The following is a 23,705-nucleotide window of genomic DNA, read 5'->3' on the forward strand; positions in this document are numbered from 1 at the left end:
CATCAAACTTCAACCGGTACAGAAGCCTAAACAAAATGTCGTAAAATAAAATGTAAAAAATCCCTGGCTACCTGAAGTCATTATTATTTAATTTTAAAACAGATTCAAAACCGATACCTTTAGTAATCTGCTTTGTGATGATTAGTCAAGACAAACTATCTTTTCATTATTATCCCGGCATCTGTGGGCCTAAAACAGGAAGTGTCATTTGAACCAACTTAATTAAAGATGATAGAAGGATCAAAAGTGTAATTACACATTATCTCAGTTTGTTTGTGGACTGCGGTCAGGAAATTAAACCGAGGGGATGAGAAACAATGTTCACTGCAGCAGTAATTTAATATGTGATCTGTTTATGTCTCTCAAACTGAAGTGACATCATTCTGTGACTCTTGTATCCTGATAAATGATCATAACCAGATTATATTTATGCAATCCATCAGAAACATACTAAAAATTGCCAATTAACATCTACAATTACATTACATTAGTTCACATTTTGCGTTTCTTCCTCTTCATTTTGGACTTTAGTTCATCGTCAACGGCGATAAAACAGGTTCTGATTCTTTGGTTCAGGTTCAGATTTCATATAAAATGTACAGACTGTAAAATGGAACGGAAAAGTGCAGGAATATTCACTTTTCCCCTTTTCCCCATATAGATGACATCACAGCATTCAATTGGCCAATAATACTTAAGACAGATTGACGGGGAAAAATGAAATAAACATGGTGAAAATGCAGATGTTTGTTGTAGTTTAGTGAGATCTGAGGCTGTCACTGAAATTACCTTTATAAATTATATATTACGATTAGATGGAGATATTAGAGATGTTTCATGGCAAAGTATGACATGATCACATTGTACAATCTGAAAACTACCAGTATAGAATGTTCACAAAAATAAATAAATCATTTATTTTTTAGCATAAAAGGTTCAAAATATAGATTCATGATTTTTTTTTTTTTGCTTTTGTGCTCCCTCCTTTCATTCTGTTGTCTTAGTCTTCTTTATCGGCTTAATTTCACTCTGCACGGTTCTGTCAAGTGTTTGTGAATGACACTTGACTTTTAAAAAAATGACCCCACAATAATAATCATGTCATTATACTGTTTGTTATAATAATTGTTATAACAGACAAAGGAGCGCCAGGCCACCCATACTAAGCTTGAACAATCAAATTTCACGTACAAAAGACTCTAGAGACTTGCAACTTTCATAAATTAATATTAGTTTAAACTTCTGGATATGAACAAGTCTCAATGTGTTTAACAAGCAGAGGGGAAAAAGGGAAACCGATGATGACAATGTACTTTTATGAATAGAGAATTTGCCAAATAGATGAATCATTTCCTTATTACAGTCATAATGACATGACACTTATGTATTGTGCTTGGGTCCAGTCATGACACGCGCTGCAGTCACGTGACAGGACCAACATAACGGTGCACACATCAGAGCTGCCTCCAGACTCCTCCAGACTCCTCCAGACTCCTCCAGACTACTCCAGACTCCTCCAGACTCCTCCAACCTCATCACATTTACACTCTTCCTCCTCCAGCAGGTACATTTTTGATTTGTATCCATCCTTGCTGTTGTTCTTTGCATTGCACGTGACTCCGCCGCTGCAACGCGAATCACTTTAGCCGTTTTAGCTCGCTTCATCTCCTACATCCACGTCGCATTTATACCAACCAAATACCGATTGACTTGCCAAGTTTAGTTGCACGTCATCACCGCCATAAACTGCAAAAAAACGATATTTGATTTAAAAAAAAAAAAAAAAAAAAAAAGGCGGAAATGCGCTTCTCACTCTTCGGAGTATTACGGTAAAAACCCGGAAGCGCGTCAAAACACGCTCGAATCAACGTGCCGTGCCGCTTATTCCGTCGTCTTAACCACGTTACGGTCCGTGATGTCGCTCCAGGCCGTGTCCCGGGAGGCCGTGGCGGGCTGTCTGTCGTTAGGAGCCGTGTTTGTGGCCGGGTATTACCTGGGTAAGAGGGCAAAGCGGTGTAAAGGGATTTAAACGTGTTTATTGTGGAGGGCATCAGGTGGGTCGCGTGATCTGACGTCATAAGCTCCTAAAGCCCAAGGCGACAGACAGTTCATAATCTATTTTAAACTCTAGGCTGGCGTATAAAGTAGCACGCTTAAATATTATATCCGAGTCGAAATACAGGCATAATTTATGTTGGTTTGTGTGTTAAATTTAAAGCGAAAAAAATATTTAACTTTGCAACCACCTTTATTTTTATCATTTTATTAATCATTCATTTATTTTTATGTGAAAAAATAATGTATGAATAGTGAATTGCACGTATATTTAATTTGTCTACTGTCTATAGCTATAAATCCAATACTTGGCTTTATTTTAATTTATCTTAACTACTCCTTTACCTTCATTTCAATTGATCATTCAATGTTAATAATTCGTTTTTTAGTTTAGTTTTCCTTTATGTGTTGTAGTCATATTTATGTTGGCGAATACATCACAACAGTTTCATAATCAGGCTGCAATTTCTGTTTATTAGAAGTGTTTCAAAAGCTCTTAACGGGTCTGAAACTGCCCAGATATAGACATCAAAATAGACTTAAAATGGGGACAACCAGCACCTGTTTTATTTTTTATTGTTTTATTTTGAGAGCTATAATATACTTTTGGGAAAAACACTTGGACAATCCACATTATTACCGACACAGCCCTTATTACCCCTTTATTACAGGCAATATGTTTTACTTAACTATAACATGGTGAAATAATGCAACTACTTACAGAAATGTGGAGTCTGCAATAGTTTTCCTTTGTATCTTAAGATTTATTACACCCTTCACGACAAATTATAGCTCCAATCCAATATTTAGGGGTTTAAATGGAGAAGCAAACTGACACGTCTCTCCTGGAAACACAAAACTGGCTTGAAATTAGAAATGCTTTAAATAATTTGCAGTTAGGTTAATCATTGCTGTAATAATACTTTAATATTTACACTTTTTTAGTTGACTCCCTTGTTGCTTAACGCATAAGGTCAAAGTCAAAGTTTACTGTTCTAATCTGCTTTTCTTGTGTTCTTAACCCGTGAAATGTTCCCATTCATTACAAATGTCTTTCTATATAATCAACTTAATAATTAACCAACTCTAAAGATAATAAAAGGAGCAAAATCGTCATTTGTTGAACACATTATCGCCCCGTTTGTTTGTAGACTGCGCTCATGAAATTAAACTGGGGGGAAAAAAACAATGTACACTGCAGCAGTAATTTAATCTGTATTCTTTTTATGTCTCTCAAATTCAATTAAGTTTCCTTATGTTTTTAGTCTTGAAGATGACATCATGCGGCTGTGACACTTGTATCCAGATGAATGAGAACAATAACCAGATTTTATTTTCAGAAACGTGCTAAAACTTGCCACGAAACGTCTTTGGTTTAGGTTCAAGATTGATAAAACAAATTAAAATGTAAAATGGAACAAAAAAGTGCAGAAATATTTACCACTTTACTTCTTTTTTAAAATGTTTGTCAAGTCGTGAACACCTTTAACACATAATCTAAGTCATCTGCAGTGTCTCGATATTGGCCGTATTTTTTGAGTTGTGTTTTCATTGTTCTTTAGGCAGAAGGACGTCGACCATGAGCATCTCCAAGAGTCACTGTGGAGGCCAGAGCGACCCCCTGATGCAGTACATACTGGCCCACTCACTGAGGGAGCACCCCGTCCTGAAGAAACTACGAGAGGTGAATGTGGGCCATGGCCAGGGGTGAGAAGGAACTAAAGCAGGACTAAAGTGGGTCTAAAGCGAGACTGCACTGGTCCTGGGATAGTTTATATACACGGGGTGAAGGTGAACTAAACCAGGATGACTGAAGAGGGACTAAAGAGGGACTAAAAAGGGACTAAACTGCGAATAAACCAGGGAGTAATCAGGTATAAACAGAGCCTGCACTGGGGCCAAAGCGGGTCTAAAGCGGGTCTAAAGCGGGTCTAAAGCGGGTCTAAAGCGGGACTAAAGCGGGTCTAAAGCGGGTCCAAACAGGGTCTAAACAGGGTCTGAACAGGGTCTAAACAGGGTCTGAACAGGGTCTAAACAGGGAATAAACCAGGAAGTAATCAGGCATGAACAGGGCCTGAACTGGGGTCTAAAGCGGGTCTAAAGCGGGTCTAAAGCGGGTCTAAAGCGGGTCTAAAGCGGGACTAAAGCGGGGTCTAAAGCGGGACTAAAGCGGGGTCTAAAGCGGGGTCTAGAGCGGGGTCTAAAGCGGGACTAAAACGGGACTAAAACAGCACTAAAACAGGACTAAAGCGGGGCTAAAACAGGAGGAATCTCGGACTAATAACTGAGCTGTCTTGGGGAGCATCAAACATTGAAGCAGCTCTCATGAGGTCACACTAAATGCATCACTTTTCATTGTAAGTGAATGAAATGAAAAGCACTTTACGTCGTTTGGATTGACTCAACACGTCTGCTCCTGTTACAGCACCACAGAGTTACTCCACGAGGAATAACTACTTAAAGTGCCATTATTACAACATCCACTCAATACATAATACCACACTAGAACAATATATTTTAGGGCTCAATATTTAACGTGTGTAGTTTTTCTTTGCATTTGTCGGGAGATGTTTCTGTAGCTGTAGAGTGTTGAATAAGTGACTTTCTATGGATAATTATTGGTTCGTTCTGTTGTGTATTTAATGCATCTTATGTCTTTTTAATGATTCTGTTTGTTTAAAAGAAAATATTTACTTGGATTCGCCACATATAGTAGTAGTAGTAGTATTTATTGTGCTTGAAAATGTGTTATTGTGTGTGTGTCTGTCTTTAAAATGTAAAAACTAACCGATTGCTTTTATATGTGGATTACTTCGGTTTGTGGCGTTTTTTTTAAATATTATGCATCAAAATTAGCATTAGCATCGAGACCCTAACCCTTCAAAGACATATTAAACTAGACTTTTATGACTTTTAAACCCTGTTCTAACGATGTTCCCTCACCATAACCTACTCAGAATTGTACTTTGATTGATTCATGCATGTTTGCGTAATCTTGTGTTGCCAAGTTTTCACCTTCCCCCTATCTCCGCCCACTTCCCTTGACGGACTTGTGATTATTCAAATAATTCCCACTGTGCGGTCATACACACACTGTTCAGAAACGTTATGTAGACGTTTTTGAACAACGAAAAGACAGAAACGACAATCTCCAGCTTTTTACAGCGAAACGTCACTGTGAAGAGGCGGAGCTTATCGGTTTTGACGGACCCGTTTCCATTACCTGTTTAGACCTGATTTAGCCCTGATTTAGACCTGATTTAGCCCTGGTTTAAACCTGATTTAGCCCTGGTTTAGACGTGGTTTAGCCCTGGTTTAAACCTGATTTAGCCCTGGTTTAAACCTGATTTAGCCCTGGTTTAGTCCTCGTTTAGACATAATTTAGTCCTGGTTTAGACATAATTTAGCCCTGGTTTAGACATGGTTTAACCCTGGTTTAGTCCAGGTTTAGACATGATATAACCCTGGTTTAGACATGATTTAGCCCTGGTTTAGACATGATTTAGCCCTGGTTTAGACATGATTTAGCCCTGGTTTTACAGCGAAACGTCACCGTGAAGAGGCGGAGCTCATCGGTTTCGACGGACCCATTTCCATTAGGGATCATCTCAAAATGGGTCCAGAGAGAGACGAAAAAGATTACGTCTTTTCAGCTTCAACCCATTTTGAGAAGATCCCTTACCGAGCCGTTTTAGTTCGATATCGAAATGTGCAATGAACAAAAACATGTAAAATAATGAGCCGTGCATGTTTTATAGCGTAATACCGAATATCCAGAAGACGAGCGCAAACACCGGGCGTCGCCGAGCACAGAGCCAATGGAAGAGCGGGTTATAAACTGTCACTAAACTGATCTAAAAGGTGTGATTTTTGTGGTGTTTCCCAGCGGACGATGGAGGACAGCTGGAACATCATGATGGTGGCCTGTGAACAGTCACAGTTCATGGTCAATCTGGCCAAAATCGCCAAAGCCAAGAAAGTGGCAGAGATCGGTGAGAACAGCCACTTTTCTTCTTCTTTGTTGGTGTTTTATGGCGGTTGTTATCAAATAAAGCAAAAAAGCAAAAGATATCACTGAAAATCTGTCCAATTGTATTGAAAACGATAAAAACAAGCACAAAAAGCAGCGAAGCGTATTTTGTATTAATAATGCATCTCAATCATAATTCATCTATTTAAATCCTTTTTGCTCCTAAATTCATGGACTTAATCTCCAAAAACACGAGTTGTCCCTCTAATGTAGAATGTATTCCTTTTCACTTTGTTTTCTTCTCTAGTTGAAAGGTGTAAACAGACTTGTTTGTGCTTCAGGCGTGTACACGGGATACAACACGCTGAACATGGCGCTGGCTTTACCTGACGACGGTGTGATCGTGGCCTGTGACATCAGCGAAGAATACACCAGCATCGGAAAGCCTTTCTGGAAAGAGGTTTGACTTGTTTATTGCACTTGCTTTGCACATGATTTAGCCCTGGTTTAGATTTGGTTTAGCCCCGGTTTAGCCCTGGTTTAGCCCCGGTTTAGACATGATTTAGCCCTGGTTTAGCCCCGGTTTAGACATGATTTAGCCCCGGTTTAGACATGACTTAGCCCCGATTTAGCTCCGGTTTAGACATGCTTTAGCCTCAGTTTAGACATGCTTTAGCCCCAGTTTAGAAATATTTTAGCCCCAGTTTAGAAATGTTTTAGCCCCAGTTTAGAATTGATTTAGCCCCAGTTTAGACATGCTTTAGCCCCAGTTTAGACATGCTTTAGCCCTGGTTTAGACATGATTTAGCCCTGGTTTAGACATGATTTCTTCTCTTGCAGGCTGGAGTCGACCAAAAGATTGACCTGCGTTTACAACCTGCGGTGAACACTTTAGGTACGTTTACATTTACACTGGTTTTAAACTGGTTTAGCTCTGATTTAGTCCTGCTTTAGCTCTGATTTAGTCCTGCTTTAGCTCTGATTTAGTCCTGCTTTAGCTCTGATTTAGTCCTGCTTTCAACTCCTAATTAGGGTGCGTTCTTTTTAGCCCTGATGTAGACTTGGTTTTATCTTGTTCTAGTCTAGGTTTAGTTCCATGTTTAGTCACAATTTTGACATGGTTTTACTGCAAGTGTGAATGCATCCTAGTCCTGGTTTAGTCGGGTTCTAGTCCGGGTTCTAGTCCGGGTTTTAGTCCGGTTCTAGTCCTGGTTAAGGTCCTGGTCCTGGTTCTGGTCCTGGTTCTGGTTCTGGTCCTGGTTCTAGTCCTTGTTCTAGTCCTGGTTTTGTACAGTTCAGTCTTTTAACTCTTTAGTCAGAGTTTAGTCTCTTTTTCGTCACGTTGTGTTTAATTGTATTAAATGTCTTGCAGACGATCTTCTCGCCGCTGGAGAGGCAGAAACATTCGACTTCATTTTCATCGACGCAGACAAAACCAACTACAACAACTACTACGAGCGCTCCCTGCAGCTGATCAGAAAAGGAGGCATCATCGCCATTGACAACGTGAGCACACGTCCATTCAATCTGAGGAACTTTATTGTTCGTTTTACGCTTATGGTCAAGTTGAAATACTAGATGAATTTAACATAATAATTTAATTTCCAACTTTTCCAACAGACGCAAGTCCTGGTTTAGTCCCCATGTGGAGGCGGTTTAGTCCCTGTTTAGTCCCCATGTGGACGGGGTTTAGTCCTGGTTTAGTCCCCATGTGGACGCGGTTTAGTCCTGGTTTAGTCCCAATGTGTGGACGCGGTTTAGTCCTGGTTTAGTCCCGATGTGTGGACGCGGTTTAGTCCTGGTTTAGTCCCGATGTGTGGACGCGGTTTAGTCCTGGTTTAGTCCCCATGTGGACGCGGTTTAGTCCCGGTTTAGTTCCGATGTGGACGCGGTTTAGTCCCGATGTGGACGGTGTTTAGTCCCGATGTGGACGCGGTTTAGTCCTGGTTTAGTCCCCATGTGGACGCGGTTTAGTCCTGGTTTAGTCCCGATGTGGACGCGGTTTAGTCCTGGTTTAGTCCCGATGTGGACGCAGTTTAGTCCTGGTTTAATCCCTATGTGGATACGGTTTACTCCTGGTTTAGTCCCGGTGTGGACGCGGTTTAGTCCTGGTTTAGTCCCCATGTGGACGCGGTTTAGTCCTGGTTTAGTCCCGATGTGGACGCAGTTTAGTCCTGGTTTAATCCCTATGTGGATACGGTTTACTCCTGGTTTAGTCCCGGTGTGGACGCGGTTTAGTCCTGGTTTAGTCCCCATGTGGACGCGGTTTAGTCCTGGTTTAGTCCCTATGTGGATGCGGTTTAGTCCTGGTTTAGTCCCTATGTGGACGCGGTTTAGTCCCCATGTGGACGCGGTTTAGTCCTGGTTTAGTCCCCATGTGGATACGGTTTAGTCCTGGTTTAGTCCCGGTGTGGACGCGGTTTAGTCCTGGTTTAGTCCCCATGTGGATGCGGTTTAGTCCTGGTTTAGTCCCTATGTGGATGCGGTTTAGTCCTGGTTTAGTCCCTATGTGGACGCGGTTTAGTCCCTATGTGGACGCGGTTTAGTCCCCATGTGGACGCGGTTTAGTCCTGGTTTAGTCCCTATGTGGATGCGGTTTAGTCCTGGTTTAGTCCCTATGTGGACGCGGTTTAGTCCCCATGTGGACGCGGTTTAGTCCTGGTTTAGTCCCTATGTGGATGCGGTTTAGTCCTGGTTTAGTCCCTATGTGGGCGCGGTTTAGTCCCTATGTGGACGCGGTTTAGTCCCCATGTGGACGCGGTTTAGTCCTGGTTTAGTCCCTATGTGGACGCGGTTTAGTCCCCATGTGGACGCGGTTTAGTCCTGGTTTAGTCCCCATGTGGACGCGGTTTAGTCCTGGTTTAGTTCCGATGTGGACGCGGTTTAGTCCTGGTTTAGTCCCGATGTGGACGCGGTTTAGTCCCTGTTTAGTCCCGATGTGGACGCAGTTTAGTCCCCGTTTAGTCCCGATGTGGACGCGGTTTAGTCCTGGTTTAGTTCCGATGTGGACGCGGTTTAGTCCTGGTTTAGTCCCCATGTGGACGCGGTTTAGTCCTGGTTTAGTCCCGATGTGGATACGGTTTAGTCCTGGTTTAGTCCCGATGTAGACGCGGTTTAGTCCTGGTTTAGTCCCCATGTGGATGCGGTTTAGTCCTGGTTTAGTCCTCATGTGGACGCGGTTTAGTCCTGGTTTAGTCCCCATGTGGACGCGGTTTAGTCCTGGTTTAGTCCCTATGTGGACGCGGTTTAGTCCCTATGTGGACGCGGTTTAGTCCCCATGTGGACGCGGTTTAGTCCTGGTTTAGTCCCTATGTGGATGCGGTTTAGTCCTGGTTTAGTCCCTATGTGGACGCGGTTTAGTCCCCATGTGGACGCGGTTTAGTCCTGGTTTAGTCCCCATGTGGACGCGGTTTAGTCCTGGTTTAGTTCCGATGTGGACGCGGTTTAGTCCTGGTTTAGTCCCGATGTGGACGCGGTTTAGTCCCTGTTTAGTCCCGATGTGGACGCAGTTTAGTCCCCGTTTAGTCCCGATGTGGACGCGGTTTAGTCCTGGTTTAGTTCCGATGTGGACGCGGTTTAGTCCTGGTTTAGTCCCCATGTGGACGCGGTTTAGTCCTGGTTTAGTCCCGATGTGGATACGGTTTAGTCCTGGTTTAGTCCCGATGTAGACGCGGTTTAGTCCTGGTTTAGTCCCCATGTGGATGCGGTTTAGTCCTGGTTTAGTCCTCATGTGGACGCGGTTTAGTCCTGGTTTAGTCCCCATGTGGACGCGGTTTAGTCCTGGTTTAGTCCCTATGTGGACGCGGTTTAGTCCCTATGTGGACGCGGTTTAGTCCCCATGTGGACGCGGTTTAGTCCTGGTTTAGTCCCTATGTGGATGCGGTTTAGTCCTGGTTTAGTCCCTATGTGGACGCGGTTTAGTCCCCATGTGGACGCGGTTTAGTTGACTCTTGGTGGCTCCTCCCCCTGCTCCGTTAGTCCTCATTTGGTCTCGTTTGCTTGTCTCAGGTTTTGTGGGGAGGAAGTGTCCTGAATCCCAAAGACGCTGACACCATCTCCATCGACAAACTGAACAAGAAGCTTGTGCGCGACACGAGGATCAGCCTGAGCATGCTGCCGGTGGGAGACGGCCTGACGCTCGCCATTAAACTATAACGGCGCTAAAACCTCTTCTTCTTATAAGCTAGCACTACATTCCACGTTAATGAAAATACCAGGATTTTAAATGTGTTGTTTTTTTTGCCACCGTTTGTGAATACTGGACTTTGTAAATTTCATTTTTCAACTTCTCCGACAAAACTGAAAATAAACGAGTTTTTTTCAACAAGAACTGGCTCCAGTGAAAAACACGTTTGTAGAGACTTTGTAAAACGCTGGTCCGAATGTGGAAAAGACCATTACTGGTTTTCAGTACAGACATCAGAGCTAAATCGTAATAATTCATCACTATATTTTCATGTATTTTTTTTATTTTATCATGTTTTTCTTGATTTGACACGTTTGCACTTTTAACACTTTCACAGATTTCAATCAGTTTTACCTCTTTACGATCGCATTCACCGTCTTAGGGGCTTTTGCTTTTGACATTTTTACAACTTGTACTTTTTGCAGTATTTGCAAAAGTATCAGTATTTTTCCCAATTCACAAAAAATTAATTTTTTTTATTAATTTTCAATGTCTCTAGATGCAAAAAGTGTTGTTTTGAGTGTTTCAAAGCGTTAATAAGAAAAAGACAAACAAACATTTGAATGTCAAGGATAGAAAAGTTGTATTCTATTCAAAAACTAATTTTTTTTAAACCTCAAAATTGTTCTGACAACTTCACAAAAAGTACAATTTGCAGTTAAGTAGGTAATATCTGAAGAAAAACTATTGCAGAATTAACATTTCTAAGTCAAGTAAAACCTCAAACTCCATTATAATATCAATTATTTAAATAAATGTCAAATACAATAGTAAAGTGAGTTAATCGGGCTTTGATATTCACATTTGACAAAACCAGCTATTTAATCATATTTAGGTTAATCCCAGTTTCTATATTGAACTCATTATGTTCCACTTTATTTTCTCCATTCTGAAAAACAAATGTAGTATATAAACTTTAAAATCCGACAGGTTTCTTCATAATAAAACACTTACCTCTTCCTGTACCATGGACTTTTACTATGAAACTACATTTAATTTGACCCGTTTTAGTCCCTTTAACCAGGATTATACAGTAGTTATTACTGTGAGACATTTAATAGTCCAAATTAAACACCATCTAATAAAACAGATTTACAAAAGTATGTTTGTGGTGAACTTCAGAGGTTTATTGCAAAGGTCAGCACACACAGCCTCGTAACTGCAGGTGGTTCACATCAGATTAGCACAAAAAGGGAAGGAAAACAATAGCGTTTGTGGGTTAAAACGGCTAAAATGATGAACAAAACATGACAAAACAAACACATTTTCACCCATCTACATCGGGGACAATAAAGTGCACGTCAACCTTTGCTTTATGAGCCGCTGATTTCAATATAAGATCTTTTTTTTAAGCTTTATCAGGGCAAAGATTGAAACGACAGGCACGTTTCACACACAAATCTGAATTTATCATTTTTATCAGGAATTTAATGTGCGCAGTTCATTTTAACAAACAAATAACTAGATTTTTGCTATTGTGACAAGTCAGGCCAGTCAAATCATGCATTATTGGATTAAAAATGTCAATATAAAATTTGAAAATTGATCAGCAAATACTTTTTAAAGTCACAGCAAGCGTCGTATTTATAATCATAATTTTATCATCTTTATCATCTCGTCGTGGGAGAATTTCAATACATTTTTCATGCAAGTTTTACCATCTATTTATGTTTGTATTTATGGGCTCGGGGTAAAGTGTGCAAACGAAATAAAAGCTTAAAAAAAGGTCCTAAATGTGCAAAACGTGGGGTACATTCTGGGTCATCACACAACTCAAGCAGCTCTGGGTTTAATAAAAGAACAGTTTGACCTGTTCAACTTAAAGTCCGTCGAAAGTGCTCGAGAACTGGGCCTTGTCGTTTAAGAACTTTACATTTCAGTTCGTGCAGCAGAGGAAAGAATCGAGAGAAAACTGCAAAACGTCTAAATGTCTCGATTAAGTGTTTATTTTAGGAAATGAGGAGGATTTATGCCTTTTAAATCAACAGTCGTGAAGATTCAGAACACGACAATTGAGCAACTGGGAATTTCACGCGTTTAGTTTCAAGATCTATGAAATTTGTGTTTTATTTTTAGCAAAACTTGGAATATCAGTCTTAAGACATTTTAAATCTACATTATTTTTGGTTGTAGAGCTGAAGTCTTCAATTAAAATCGACCAAAACGTCAATTAAAATCGACTGAAACTTGTTTTTGTCGACGAATTACAGCAAAAAAGGGAAAACATTGGATTAATTAGCTAAAGATGAGTTTAATTTGTTTTTTACACATAAATACAGTTGACTTGTACTTTTCTGTATAAATAGATGTTGTAGTGTTTCGAGTGCATTTCAGGTCAGTTAAAGTCACTTCACATGTCACGAGATGATTTCTACATTTAAAATTCATTTATTATTACATTATTTAAATATTTTGTGTGTTAACATGTGTGTTTTAGTGAAATTGGCTCAGATAACACAATAAACTACTGAATAAATATGAATAAACCTCATTTTAAAAAGGTTTACAGCTCGATGATCGTGACAGAAATGGGCTGCGTGGGTCATTTAGGGGCTTGACAGGTTTGGGACTGATCGAGGGGCGTGTCTTCAGTCGACCGCTGCCCTCGTCGTCGGTTGTAAAGACTTAAGATGAGTCGCAGTGATCTCTTAACTGTTTCCCGAGCTGTGGGGGATCGGTTTGAGTTTAAAGCGGTCACGCCTCCAGCTCCAGACCCAGGCCCAGCTTGTGGCCTCCGGCGTTCACGTTCTTCCCGTCGACCAGAACGGACAGCACCAGCTTCATGCCTGAGGAGGAGAGTCACATGGTACAGGTCAGAAGCACATCAAGCCTGTGGGTCATCTCCATGGAGACCGGCCAGTGACCAACCCGGGACCAGGAGGTTGTTAGTGTGGGACGTCGGCTCCAATAATGATGATCACGCTCAGCATCTTTCAGATATTGGTTGGGTTTTTTTGCCTCTTCCTGCACCTGCTTCTCTGGAGGTCGTTTCTCTGGTTTTCCTTCCTCCTTTCTCCCCGTCCTTCCTTCCTCCTTCTCCCCGTCCTTCCTTCCTCCTTTCTCCCCGTCATTCCTTCCTCCTTTCTCCCCGTCCTTCCTTCCTCCTTCTCCCCGTCATTCCTTCCTCCTTCTCCCCGTCCTTCCTTCCTCCTTCTCCCCGTCCTTCCTTCCTCCTTCTCCCGTCCTTCCTTCCACCTTCTCCCCGTCCTTCCTTCCACCTTCTCCCCGTCCTTCCTTCCACCTTCTCCTCGCCCCTTCTCCTCGCCCCTTCTCCTCGCCCCTTCTCCTCGCCCCTTCTCCTCGCCCCTTCTCCTCGCCCCTTCTCCTCGCCCCTTCTCCTCGCCCCTTCTCCTCGTCCCTTCTCCTCGTCCCTTCTCCTCGTCCCTTCTCCTCGTCCCTCATCCCTCCTCCCCGTCCCTCATCCCTCCTCCCCGTCCTTCCTCCCCATCCCCGTCCTTCCTCCCCATCCCCGTCCCTCCTCCCTTCTTCTCGTCCCTCCTCCCTTCTTCTCGTCCCTCCTCCCTTCTTCTCGTCCCTCCTCCCTTCTTCTCGTCCCTCCTCCCTTCTTCTCGTCCCTCCTCCCTTCTTCTCGTCCCTCCTCCCTTCTTCTCGTCCCTCCTCCCTTCTTCTCGTCCCTCCTCCCTTCTTCTTATCCCTCCTCCCTTCTTGTCGTCACTCCTTCTTCTCATCCCTCCTTCCCGTCCCTCCTCCCCGTCTCTCGTCCCTTCTCCTAGTCCCTCCTTCCCGTCCCTCCTCCTCGTTCCTTCTTGTTCCTTCCTTCTTGTTCCTCCCTCCTCGTCCCTCCTCCTCCTCGTCCCTCCTCCTCCTCGTCCCTCCTCCTCCTCCCTCCTCCTCCTCCCTCCTCCTCCTCCTCGTCCCTCCTCCTCCTCCTCGTCCCTCCTCCTCGTCCCTCCTCCTCCTCGTCCCTCCTCCTCCTCGTCCCTTCTTGTTCCCACTCACCGTCCCTCCTCCTCCTCGTTCCATAAGTGCAAAATAAATAAATACACATTGAAAGTGTAATACAAACTCACCAGGCCTCAGAGTCTGGCTGTAGCCGACTCCCACCAGGCTGGCATTGTTCACTTTGGCCTGAGAGAGAACAACATGAGAGGAAAGAAGTATTATTACCACATGAGAGGAAAGAAGTATTATTATCACGTGAGGAAAGAAGTATTATCACCACATACATAAGTATCACAACCACTGAGAAGTCTGTGTTCACTCCAAATATGGGCAACATGTCGTTTCAGTGGTGAGCCATGGTTATCTGCATTTAAAATCATCTATATTCTCTTTATTTTGACAAAGAACGTTCTAAAATATGTCCGTTATTGTCGCAAAAAACATGAATAAAATAACGTTTGTCTCTTTTAGCTCCTTTTATATAGTTTTTTTATAAAATATACTGGACATTCTAACTATGCAAATCTCCAAAACAGCAAACGCAACATTATACATTGTTTGATCTTGGAGGAATCGTGATCTTAGACAATTTGAATTAAGTATGAATCATTATGAATACTTGTTAAACTGTTTCTCCTCACAACAATCAAACCAAACACTTTAGCACATTCTAGCACATTCTGGGACATTTACGATGCACATATCATCTGTTCAGTGGAGAATCTGAATAAAAAGACCGTTGGCGTTATAGTGCGTCTCTGGGGGCCCGTCTCACCGATATGGAGGCGTCGGGGTCGAGCTGGTATTTGCCGGCGATGCCGAAGCAGGTGCCGTTGCTCCCGGCGCTCCAGGCAAGATCCACGGCCGTCTCCAACTTGTCGTTCACCTTCTGGTAAATGGAGCCGCCGAACTCGTTGCCATTTTTACTGCAAAACGTGGCGAGTAAACCAGGTGAGCGGAGCTTGTATTACACCGTTTATCACCTGCTGCATTAGGACATTTGGAATATTGCAGTAAAGTTTCTCGAACGCTGCAGCTGCTTTTACTCGAAGGGAGACTTCAGATTGAAGATAACACCGACTGGAGCTTAAACTTAATATAAAAGAGATAATGTGTGACTTCAAACTGAAATATCCTTAAAGTGCCTCATTGAACTAAAACGCAGCCAAGATAAATATATTTAGAATTTTGCTAAAAATTATAAAACGTTATCCCAGAATAGCACATTTATCAGGCTTATAATTTCACTTCCTGTTTGTAATTGATGACATCACACAAGGAAACTACCCAGCAAACACTGGGCAAAAACTCATCTAGTGTCACAATTATTTTATTGGCAAACAAAAATATGAGAGCGACTTTATTTTGTTGACATAATGTTTAAAGAGTAAAAAAAAAAAAAAGTGATTTTGTGTAAATCATACTTAAACTTTGACTGGAATGAGTATCCCTTGTGTGTGATGTCACTTCCTGTCATTTTGTACAGATCAAGATTTCTATTGACTTTATTTGTTGTATTTGTACCTGATGTACATATAAATTATACTTTTACACCAATGGAGCAAGTATTTGTGGATGAGACACTCATTCCAGTCAAAGCTTATGCAGAATTTACACTTTTTTGACTCTCTAAACATGAACACAAGAAAAAAGTCACTTTTATATATTTTTATTTGTCAAATAAAAACAATTGTGTCATTAGATGAGTTTTTGCCCAGTAGGGTAATTTCCTAGTGTGATGTCATCAATTACAAACAGGAAGTGAAATTATAAACTTATAAACTATAAACTGCTTTTTGGTGATAAAATGTTTGATTTTAAGCAAAATTCAAAATATATTTATCTTAACTGCCTTTTAGTTCAATGAATCGTCCGACCTGTAGGGGGCGCATTAAGGAGGTTTGTACAAATATTATAGCTGCTCTGAAATAACTTATTTGGAGCCCTGATCTCTCAAAACAGTCACAGGCTTTAGTGACATTACATTAATTACTTTACATTAATGACATTTCTTACATTTTATCTTGCACAATATCAGACTTACATGTTGGTGTGGAGCACGAAGTCTCCGGTCCTGTATCCCACGGCGATGTTGCTGTGCGTCATTTTGGATTTGGCCGAGTCGATGGTCATCTGGTACCCGGCGAGCCAGCCCTCGTACCCGGCCACGCCCGCCCCGTGGATGGTGGGCCCGGCGAAGTCCAGATCCACGTCCACGCCCACGTTCAGGAACTCGCGCTTGTACGCTCCTCGCAGCTTACCGTTCTTCTTACTGGAGAGCCAAAAACACCGGATACATCACTACTTTTATCACCGATACAAGTACTACTAAGTACTACAGTCAGATGTGTGCAGTATTTACTGACGGGTCCAAGGAAACTCCAGCCTCTTTCACTAATGGCATTTTAACCTGCTCTAAGGCGTCATAATCCCAATTTCACAAACTTTTCCTTTATTTTAAATCAAACACCTAAACAGAACCACGCTAGTGTCATTGTGTCCGTCTGAAATCTCCAGCACGGTCAGACTTTTTATTTGGACTGAGTAATTGCTTGAAAAGGAAGTGTTATGAAATAATAAGGAAAATAACGCAATACATTTTTTTTGCCATATTGCCCCGCCCTTTTTGGGGGGGTTGCCATATCGCCCCAACCTTTTTTTCTGGTTGCCATATCGCCTCAACCTTTTTTTAACATATTGCCCCGCCCTTTTCCCCATATCTCCCAGTCCTTTTTTTCCCATATTGCCCCGCCCTTTCCCCCCATATCTCCCCGTCCTTTTTTGCCATATCACCCCGCCCTTTTTTGGGGGGGTTGCCATATCGCCACGCCCTTTTTTTTGGTTGCCATATCGCCTCAACCTTTTTTTCCATATCGGCCCGCCCTTTTCCCTATATCGGCCCGCCCTTATATTGCCATATGGCCCCGCCCTTTTATTGCCATATGGCCCCGCCCTTTTATTGCCATATGGCCCCGCCCTTTTATTGCCATATGGCCCCGCCCTTTTATTGCCATATGGCCCCGCCCTTTTTCCATATGGCCCCGCCCTTTTGCCATATGGCCCCGCCATTTTGCCATATGGCCCCGCCATTTTGCCATATGGCCCCGCCCTTTTGCCATATGGCCCCGCCCTTTTATTGCCATATGGCCCCGCCCTTTGCAGGATTAAAATGGATAAACTGGACACATACCCAGTGTTTGGACAAAAGGTGGTTTCAAAGTTGAGCTTCATGCCTTTAGTGATCTGAAAAGGAGAACGAAAACAAGAGTTATTTTACCCCAACGACCTTGTGTTAATCATAAAATACTAATGTGTTCACGGGTTTCAGAGTGATGAAAAACTCGGGGATAAGTAAAGAATAAAATTAGAAAGTAATAAGTGGTGTGCAAGGGAAAGAGGGGTCAACTTACATGCATACTATGGCAAAAAGTAACAGAGTCCCATTTTGTCCATTCTTTTATTGTTCTTTGTTGTTTTAAATAAGAGTAGAAAACACCGGAACTAAACAGATTCTAAAGAATAAATAAATGACATTAACTGGCTTTGCATGTGCGGTTTACCTTGTCCTCGATGCAGACCTCCGTCCCCAGCGTGTTCTCTGTGGTCCACTTCTCGGTAAAAGTCAAACCGTATTCAGACCATTTGTACTTGGTCTCCAGAGTCCCGGACACTTTACTGGTGTCGGTGTTGGACGAGCCACAGGTCTTAAACTCCTACAAAAGAGTCGCAAAAAGAAAGACTTACAGCATTTGAAGAACAACAGCAGAGACAGTTTCACCACATGAGGATTGAGAAGAAGTAATGACGAGAAAAGGACAGATATTGTGATTTAGTGCACGTTTTATACAGTAATAAGAGCCACGCACATGATCTAAAACAACCTAAAAGTAAATGTGAAAACTTAAACAAACTTCAAACAGATTATTTTAGTGTTAGTCATAATTGAAGGTCTATGAGGGACTTGTCTTTGAGTGCGACTAAAACGAGACAAACAATGACACGAATATTACTAATATAGGTTAAAATGGGTCTACACCAGGTCTAAACTAGGACTAAACCAGGTATGAACCAGGACTAAACCGTGTCTAAACCAGGATTAAACCAGGACTAAACAGTGTCTAAACCAGGATTAAACCAGGACTAAACAGTGTCTAAACCAGGACTAAACCAGGACTAAACCAGGACTAAACCAGGACTAAACCAGGTCTAAAGACAAACTGTTTCCCCCAGACTTTACCCATTTAAAAAGGACAACTGTTATGCTATGCATTGTTAATATGGTTATTAACCTTTAAACACGCTCTTTAGTACCTTTAGTTTGGCACATCATTTTATAGAATTACTGAGGTTTGGCGCCGTCTACTGGCCGCAGAGGGAATCACGCAAGTTTAAAATGAACATGGCAAACTAGCCTCCCGACGTGCTAATGAAGCTACTCAGTTGATATGACCGTGATTTGACCCAGAAATGCTCAGAACGAGTCTGCCGATGATTTATGGACTTAAAAACAGTAGAAGATTCTCAGAGCAACGTTACAGATCGAGGTAAACGTCACATATCAGGGAAAGTGTTTTTGACGCTCGGAGGGGAGAAACATCAAACAAAGCATGCCTGAAGCTAAATACAACTCCAGGTATGTTTTTGATGAGGGAAAAATTTTAGAACATCAACATTAGATGCTCCAAAAGTCAAGTTAAGGCATAATATTTGTGTCCACTGAACTTTTGGCTATCTATGGCTTTTTACTCATGTTTATTCATGTGTTTTATGAAATTGCACTGTCCCCAATCAAACAAACTAATCTAATTTAAAGAATAAAACTGTACTTCTTGCTGATGTAACTCACCACACCATTTGAAGACTTTGTTTTCACGTCAAGTTTGATCAGACCAAATCCTAGAGACACAAAACGATTGAATTAAAACATGCTAAAAACACCAGCATACAACATAATGAGCACAAGCAGATGATGTGACTAAAAATGCAAATAAGTACAATTTTGACTATAAAATGTATTTGGCAGAAGGATTTAATGCCAACATAAATCTGTGGGAAAACTGGATACTCTTGCTCTGCGTCTCAACTCTGTTTTGAATACAAGAGCCAAGTGTTTACAGTTTATAAAGCTTCACGTGTTGTTGGATCAGTTATTTACCATATCCTTTGTTGAAAATGTCTTTTGCAGATTTTCCCAGATCTGCGAAGGCGGGAGGGATTGCCATGACACCTGTAGATCAAAATAATAAGCATCAATATTGAGTGGAAAGATTACTCAACATTAAATGCATGAATAATAGACATGAGACGATTAAATGGTCTTTCATGAATGAGTTTTCAGGGGAATAGACTTGATTTGGTTTGAAACTACTGACAAGTCATTGCAGCACAAAATGTAATCAAAAGATATTCTTCACTAGTGATGTCACAATGATTAGGTTAATCGATAATTGTGATTATTCGGGTCACAATATAATTCTAAGAAACCAAAAAAATTATAATTAATGAAGCAAAATTAAGTCTCTTTACTTTAAATTTTTAGTTAGTAATCAAGCGTCCAAAAAATAGACCTAAATGTAAATTACTTTTTTTATCTGGCTGTTTTTGTCATATTTAACATAATTTTATCTTTCAGAAGGTTAAATATTAGTAAAGCTGGTCACAAACTTGAGGAATAATACAGGTTAGACAATGGAAATGAAAAAAAACTGCCGTTTGGTCACACTCTCAAATTATTGATACTGAGAAAGAAAATTAGGATTGTTTCTACCATAATCTCATAAATGAACATATGTAAAACGCAATAGTAAATGTATTTAAACCAGGCTGAATCTGAAAGTTTTACATTAGACAAAACCACATTTGATTTTTCATATCGTTTAATAATCTGAAGTTAATCCAAGTGTCTCCAAAGAAATCGCACCATGTTCCACTCAAAACATTCCACAATTCAGAATACTTTTTTATTAATTCCAAACTTTTAAAAGGGTATATTTTAGCTATAACAGTGCAAATTTGCCAAACGTTGTTATCGTTTTTTATTATTTACTAGCCAGCTCTTAATAGTAAGCAACAAAACTCTAAAACACCATCTTTTGCTGCAAAAATGAAAAAATTAAAATATAAAAAATGCACATTTACGTAACTAGTGAGACATAGTAGTGAAGCAGGGGGCGTAAGGTGTCGCTCACGGGAGCTAGCTTTGCGTTTAGCAGTTCACCTTCAAAAACCAGAGCCACAAAGAGACAACATTTAAACATACGTGACAGAATTGGATCGTTTACTTACCGATTATAGTTGTAAATGTGTCTAAAAGCGCGGCGTTGTGCGGCGAGAGCGTAAAATGTGCAAACCGGTGTAGGACGAGATGAAGGAGAGCTGACCTCGGCACCGCAGGACCCCGGAAACAGCGGTCCAACACGCGCCTGACTACAATGCCTGCTGCTGCTGATGAAAAATAGCTTAAATTACCTTTAAAATCACACTTAATACTTTAAATCTTCATTATTACTGAGTATGAAAATGGTCAGTGAGCCTAGGTGTTGATTTATGTCAAATTCACACACTTATGGCTTAATGTCACTCCAAATGTTTAATATAAAATGGTGTAATAACTGAAAAGGCCTTTATAAATTCCTTTATTTTATTTTCCTTTTGTCAACCATGTGATAAAAGAGTACTATCACGCTCCAGTGACATTATGGGAACAATTCAAAAAGTAAAAGTTTTGAATTGTTCATTGCTATGACAACGGTGCTAGAATCACTCAGAAAAAAACATTAATATGCATTCCACCTGTACCTTGATTACTTCATAACGAGTTCATGGATCTTATTTCTAGTGATAATGGCTTCAGCTTTGAAAAGGGAATTGTCAAGACACAACAAAAGCTCAATCTACTGTCTTGTCAGTCAATTCCTCCAGACAGCACCTTTACTTATCCTTTTGATCACTTATAATTAGAGTAAATCAGCATTTTTTTCCTCCTCCAAACGCTTCAGAAACAGCTACAATTTTCATGTTTATATGACTTTGAGCTAGCAGCATTACAACATCCGATTGAGCCAGTTGTTCACGATGAAGTAGCAGTTATACATGAGGGAAACGGTTCACAATTTAGTTTGAATATCACAGAATCTTTCAAACATAACGGCTTTAGCGGCACACGTTGAAGGCAGAGAACAGTATCACATTCTTCTGTAAACCGCGGCAGCTCCGATAGTAAAACGGTATGCAGCCGCTCACAATGGCAGCGAGTGAAGCAATAGACAAACACCAGCGATTTCAGCGTTTTTTATTGAATTTTCGAAATGGGGGTGAAATGGCATGAAATGAGCACTACTGCACTGCACCAGTCAAAGCATACGTTGATAAAAAGCTGAAATGTTATGGGGGAAAAAACGACATTTTTACTTCTGAAATCTGAAATCAAAATAAAACTAAAACGCAAATGTATCACCCAGAGCAACTGTAAACATGTTTTTTTTTCTGTGCATGTTGCTTTGACTTGGTAATATAAAAAAAATACCTAATAACGTTTACAAAAAAAAAAAGAAGAATAAATTAATACAAACGTACATAGAAAATTAAGGATCTGGAGAATGGCCACTACATAAGTTACTCTTTCACTGATATTTACACAGCGTCATACCATATAAAACACTACACGTCGACCGAGAACATGAAATATTCTAGACCCCAACACAAAGCAAATATAACACTCAACATTATTGGCATTTAGTTTCATCCATGAGACAAATATTGACGTGGTTTTGGCTCACAAATACACAGAGGTTTCACTGCTGAACTGCAACGGCGACGACGAAAGACGATTCACAGTTTGAGACGAGGAAACGAGCTTTTCCCTTTGCACAAATCAAACGTCGTGACCACCTGACTGAACCTGCACTTCGATACTCGACACGCTGCCGTTTTGGGGACGATCCGGCCCAGTTTTCCCGCCAAAAACGACAAGAATCTTCTGTCAACATGTGTTTTTTTTTCCACTTTATGAACGGTGGTCATAATGTTACGGCCGGTCGGTATATTATCTATGTTATGGCTAATTGCGTTTTATGGAATCTAATTTAAATGAAAAAGGCAGTATACACTAGCGTTGGTCACTTTTTAAAGAGGAAAGTTCTGTACACTAAGGATAAATCTTAGAGCTGCACTATGTAACCTTTCTGCTCAGGGGTGTGGTTGAGTTTATCAGACGGTGAGAGATGTCGGGTCAAATGCAGAGGAGACATTAACCTAATAAAAGCGTAAGTTAAAGGTTCTCCTGCTTCTCTACCGTATTTTCCGGACTATAAGTCACACCTTTTTTCATATTTTTGGCAGGGGTGCGACTTATACTTATATACTTATACTCCGGAGCGGCTTACATGTGATATTATTTGTAATTTTCACACTTGCAACTGCATTTCATACTCCAGTGCGACTTATATGTGTTTTTTTCTTCTCTATTATGTATTTTTTGGCTGGTTCGACTTATACTCCAATGCGACTTATAGTCCGGAAAATACGGTAATTGTGACTGAGTTCAGTACGATAGAACCTGTGGCAAATATCGATCATAGTTTTACTTCCATTAAGCGGCAATTTGTGAAGAAATTGTGTAAAATAAGAGTTTAAAATGACAGGAAGTAGAGCTCTAACACGGAATCCCTCTGTGATGTCATCAATATGCGACGAGCCATCGACACCAAAGACAATTTACACTTAACTGACACACTTTTTGGCTTCAACGATCATTCAACAAAATAAAGGCGTTACATGGTATTATTGTTTGTCAAATTACAAACCTACTGTAGATCTTGGCTATTGTTTCAAGTGTGGTTGCTAGGTAACAGCTGTGGCATTACCTCTAGAGCGCAGGGTTTGCCTCTCCACAGATCTGACATGTGTTTCAGCCTCATGTTATATGCAGCATTTTGAGGACTTATTCCCATTCGAATCATATAACAACTGGTTTTAATGTGTTAATCGCCATGGCAACAAGAAAAAAAGTTACATAGTGCACCTTTAATATGGAGCTTTTAATAATACTTGTGTTTTTAATATAACTTGGTCCTTTTTTTTGTCCCTGCAAGATGATAAAGTAGAAGTACTGTGAATATGTGAATTGCAATTTTAGTCCTTTATACATATTTGACAGCAATACCAGCGCTAACACTAGGGGGCACTAGTAGTATTGGTCTGGGCACTATTTTAGCGAGACTACTTCCTCTGCGGCGGTCTACTGACTTATTGTCTCTTAAAGTGGCTTAAAGTCCAGCAGTTATTTTAAATGCACATAAAATATAATTATAATCATAAAATGAAATAAAAATAATTAAAAAATATATATATAAAAAAAATGATAATAATTATAAAATAAATAAAAATAATAGTTAGTAAATGCTACGGCTCTAGATTTTAGGGATTTCGTCAAAGTCCCGATGGCAACTTGAGAAAAAAGTGTCATAAAGTTGTCAACAAAAAGATGAAAAGCCTGACATATTAAGATGTTTAAATTGCGAAAATGTCAAGCAAAAAGGTAGAGAATTTTCTAATAAAATATGTTGCTTGTTACAAAAAATATATACGCAA

The 23,705-nt window shown here is 40.7% G+C and overlaps 2 protein-coding genes across 2 annotated transcripts; one reads left to right on the forward strand and one right to left on the reverse strand.

Annotated features, from left to right (window-relative positions):
- The first annotated feature begins 1,848 nt into the window (after positions 1-1,848).
- LOC140369255 (catechol O-methyltransferase domain-containing protein 1-like) lies at positions 1,849-10,211 on the forward strand. The gene is made up of 7 exons (XM_072456532.1): positions 1,849-1,997; positions 3,618-3,739; positions 5,942-6,047; positions 6,367-6,485; positions 6,866-6,920; positions 7,398-7,531; positions 10,034-10,211. Exons 1-7 carry the CDS (start codon positions 1,916-1,918, stop codon positions 10,178-10,180), a joined length of 765 nt encoding a protein of 254 aa, XP_072312633.1. The 5' UTR covers positions 1,849-1,915; the 3' UTR covers positions 10,181-10,211.
- A 1,107-nt stretch (positions 10,212-11,318) lies between these two features.
- Positions 11,319-20,533, reverse strand: LOC140369004 (non-selective voltage-gated ion channel VDAC2-like). Its single transcript, XM_072456202.1, has 9 exons — positions 20,400-20,533; positions 19,270-19,341; positions 18,961-19,010; positions 17,675-17,827; positions 17,305-17,357; positions 16,159-16,386; positions 14,890-15,040; positions 14,243-14,300; positions 11,319-12,997 (listed from the first exon to the last, which is right to left on the reverse strand). Exons 2-9 carry the CDS (start codon positions 19,334-19,336, stop codon positions 12,906-12,908), a joined length of 852 nt encoding a protein of 283 aa, XP_072312303.1. The 5' UTR covers positions 19,337-19,341; positions 20,400-20,533; the 3' UTR covers positions 11,319-12,905.
- Positions 20,534-23,705: the final 3,172 nt, after the last annotated feature.

The sequence above is a fragment of the Eucyclogobius newberryi genome, unplaced genomic scaffold (assembly GCF_026437365.1).
Source record: "Eucyclogobius newberryi isolate DKJ021-1_F unplaced genomic scaffold, fEucNew1.0.hap1 SCAF_20, whole genome shotgun sequence".
NCBI lineage: Eukaryota > Metazoa > Chordata > Actinopteri > Gobiiformes > Gobiidae > Eucyclogobius > Eucyclogobius newberryi.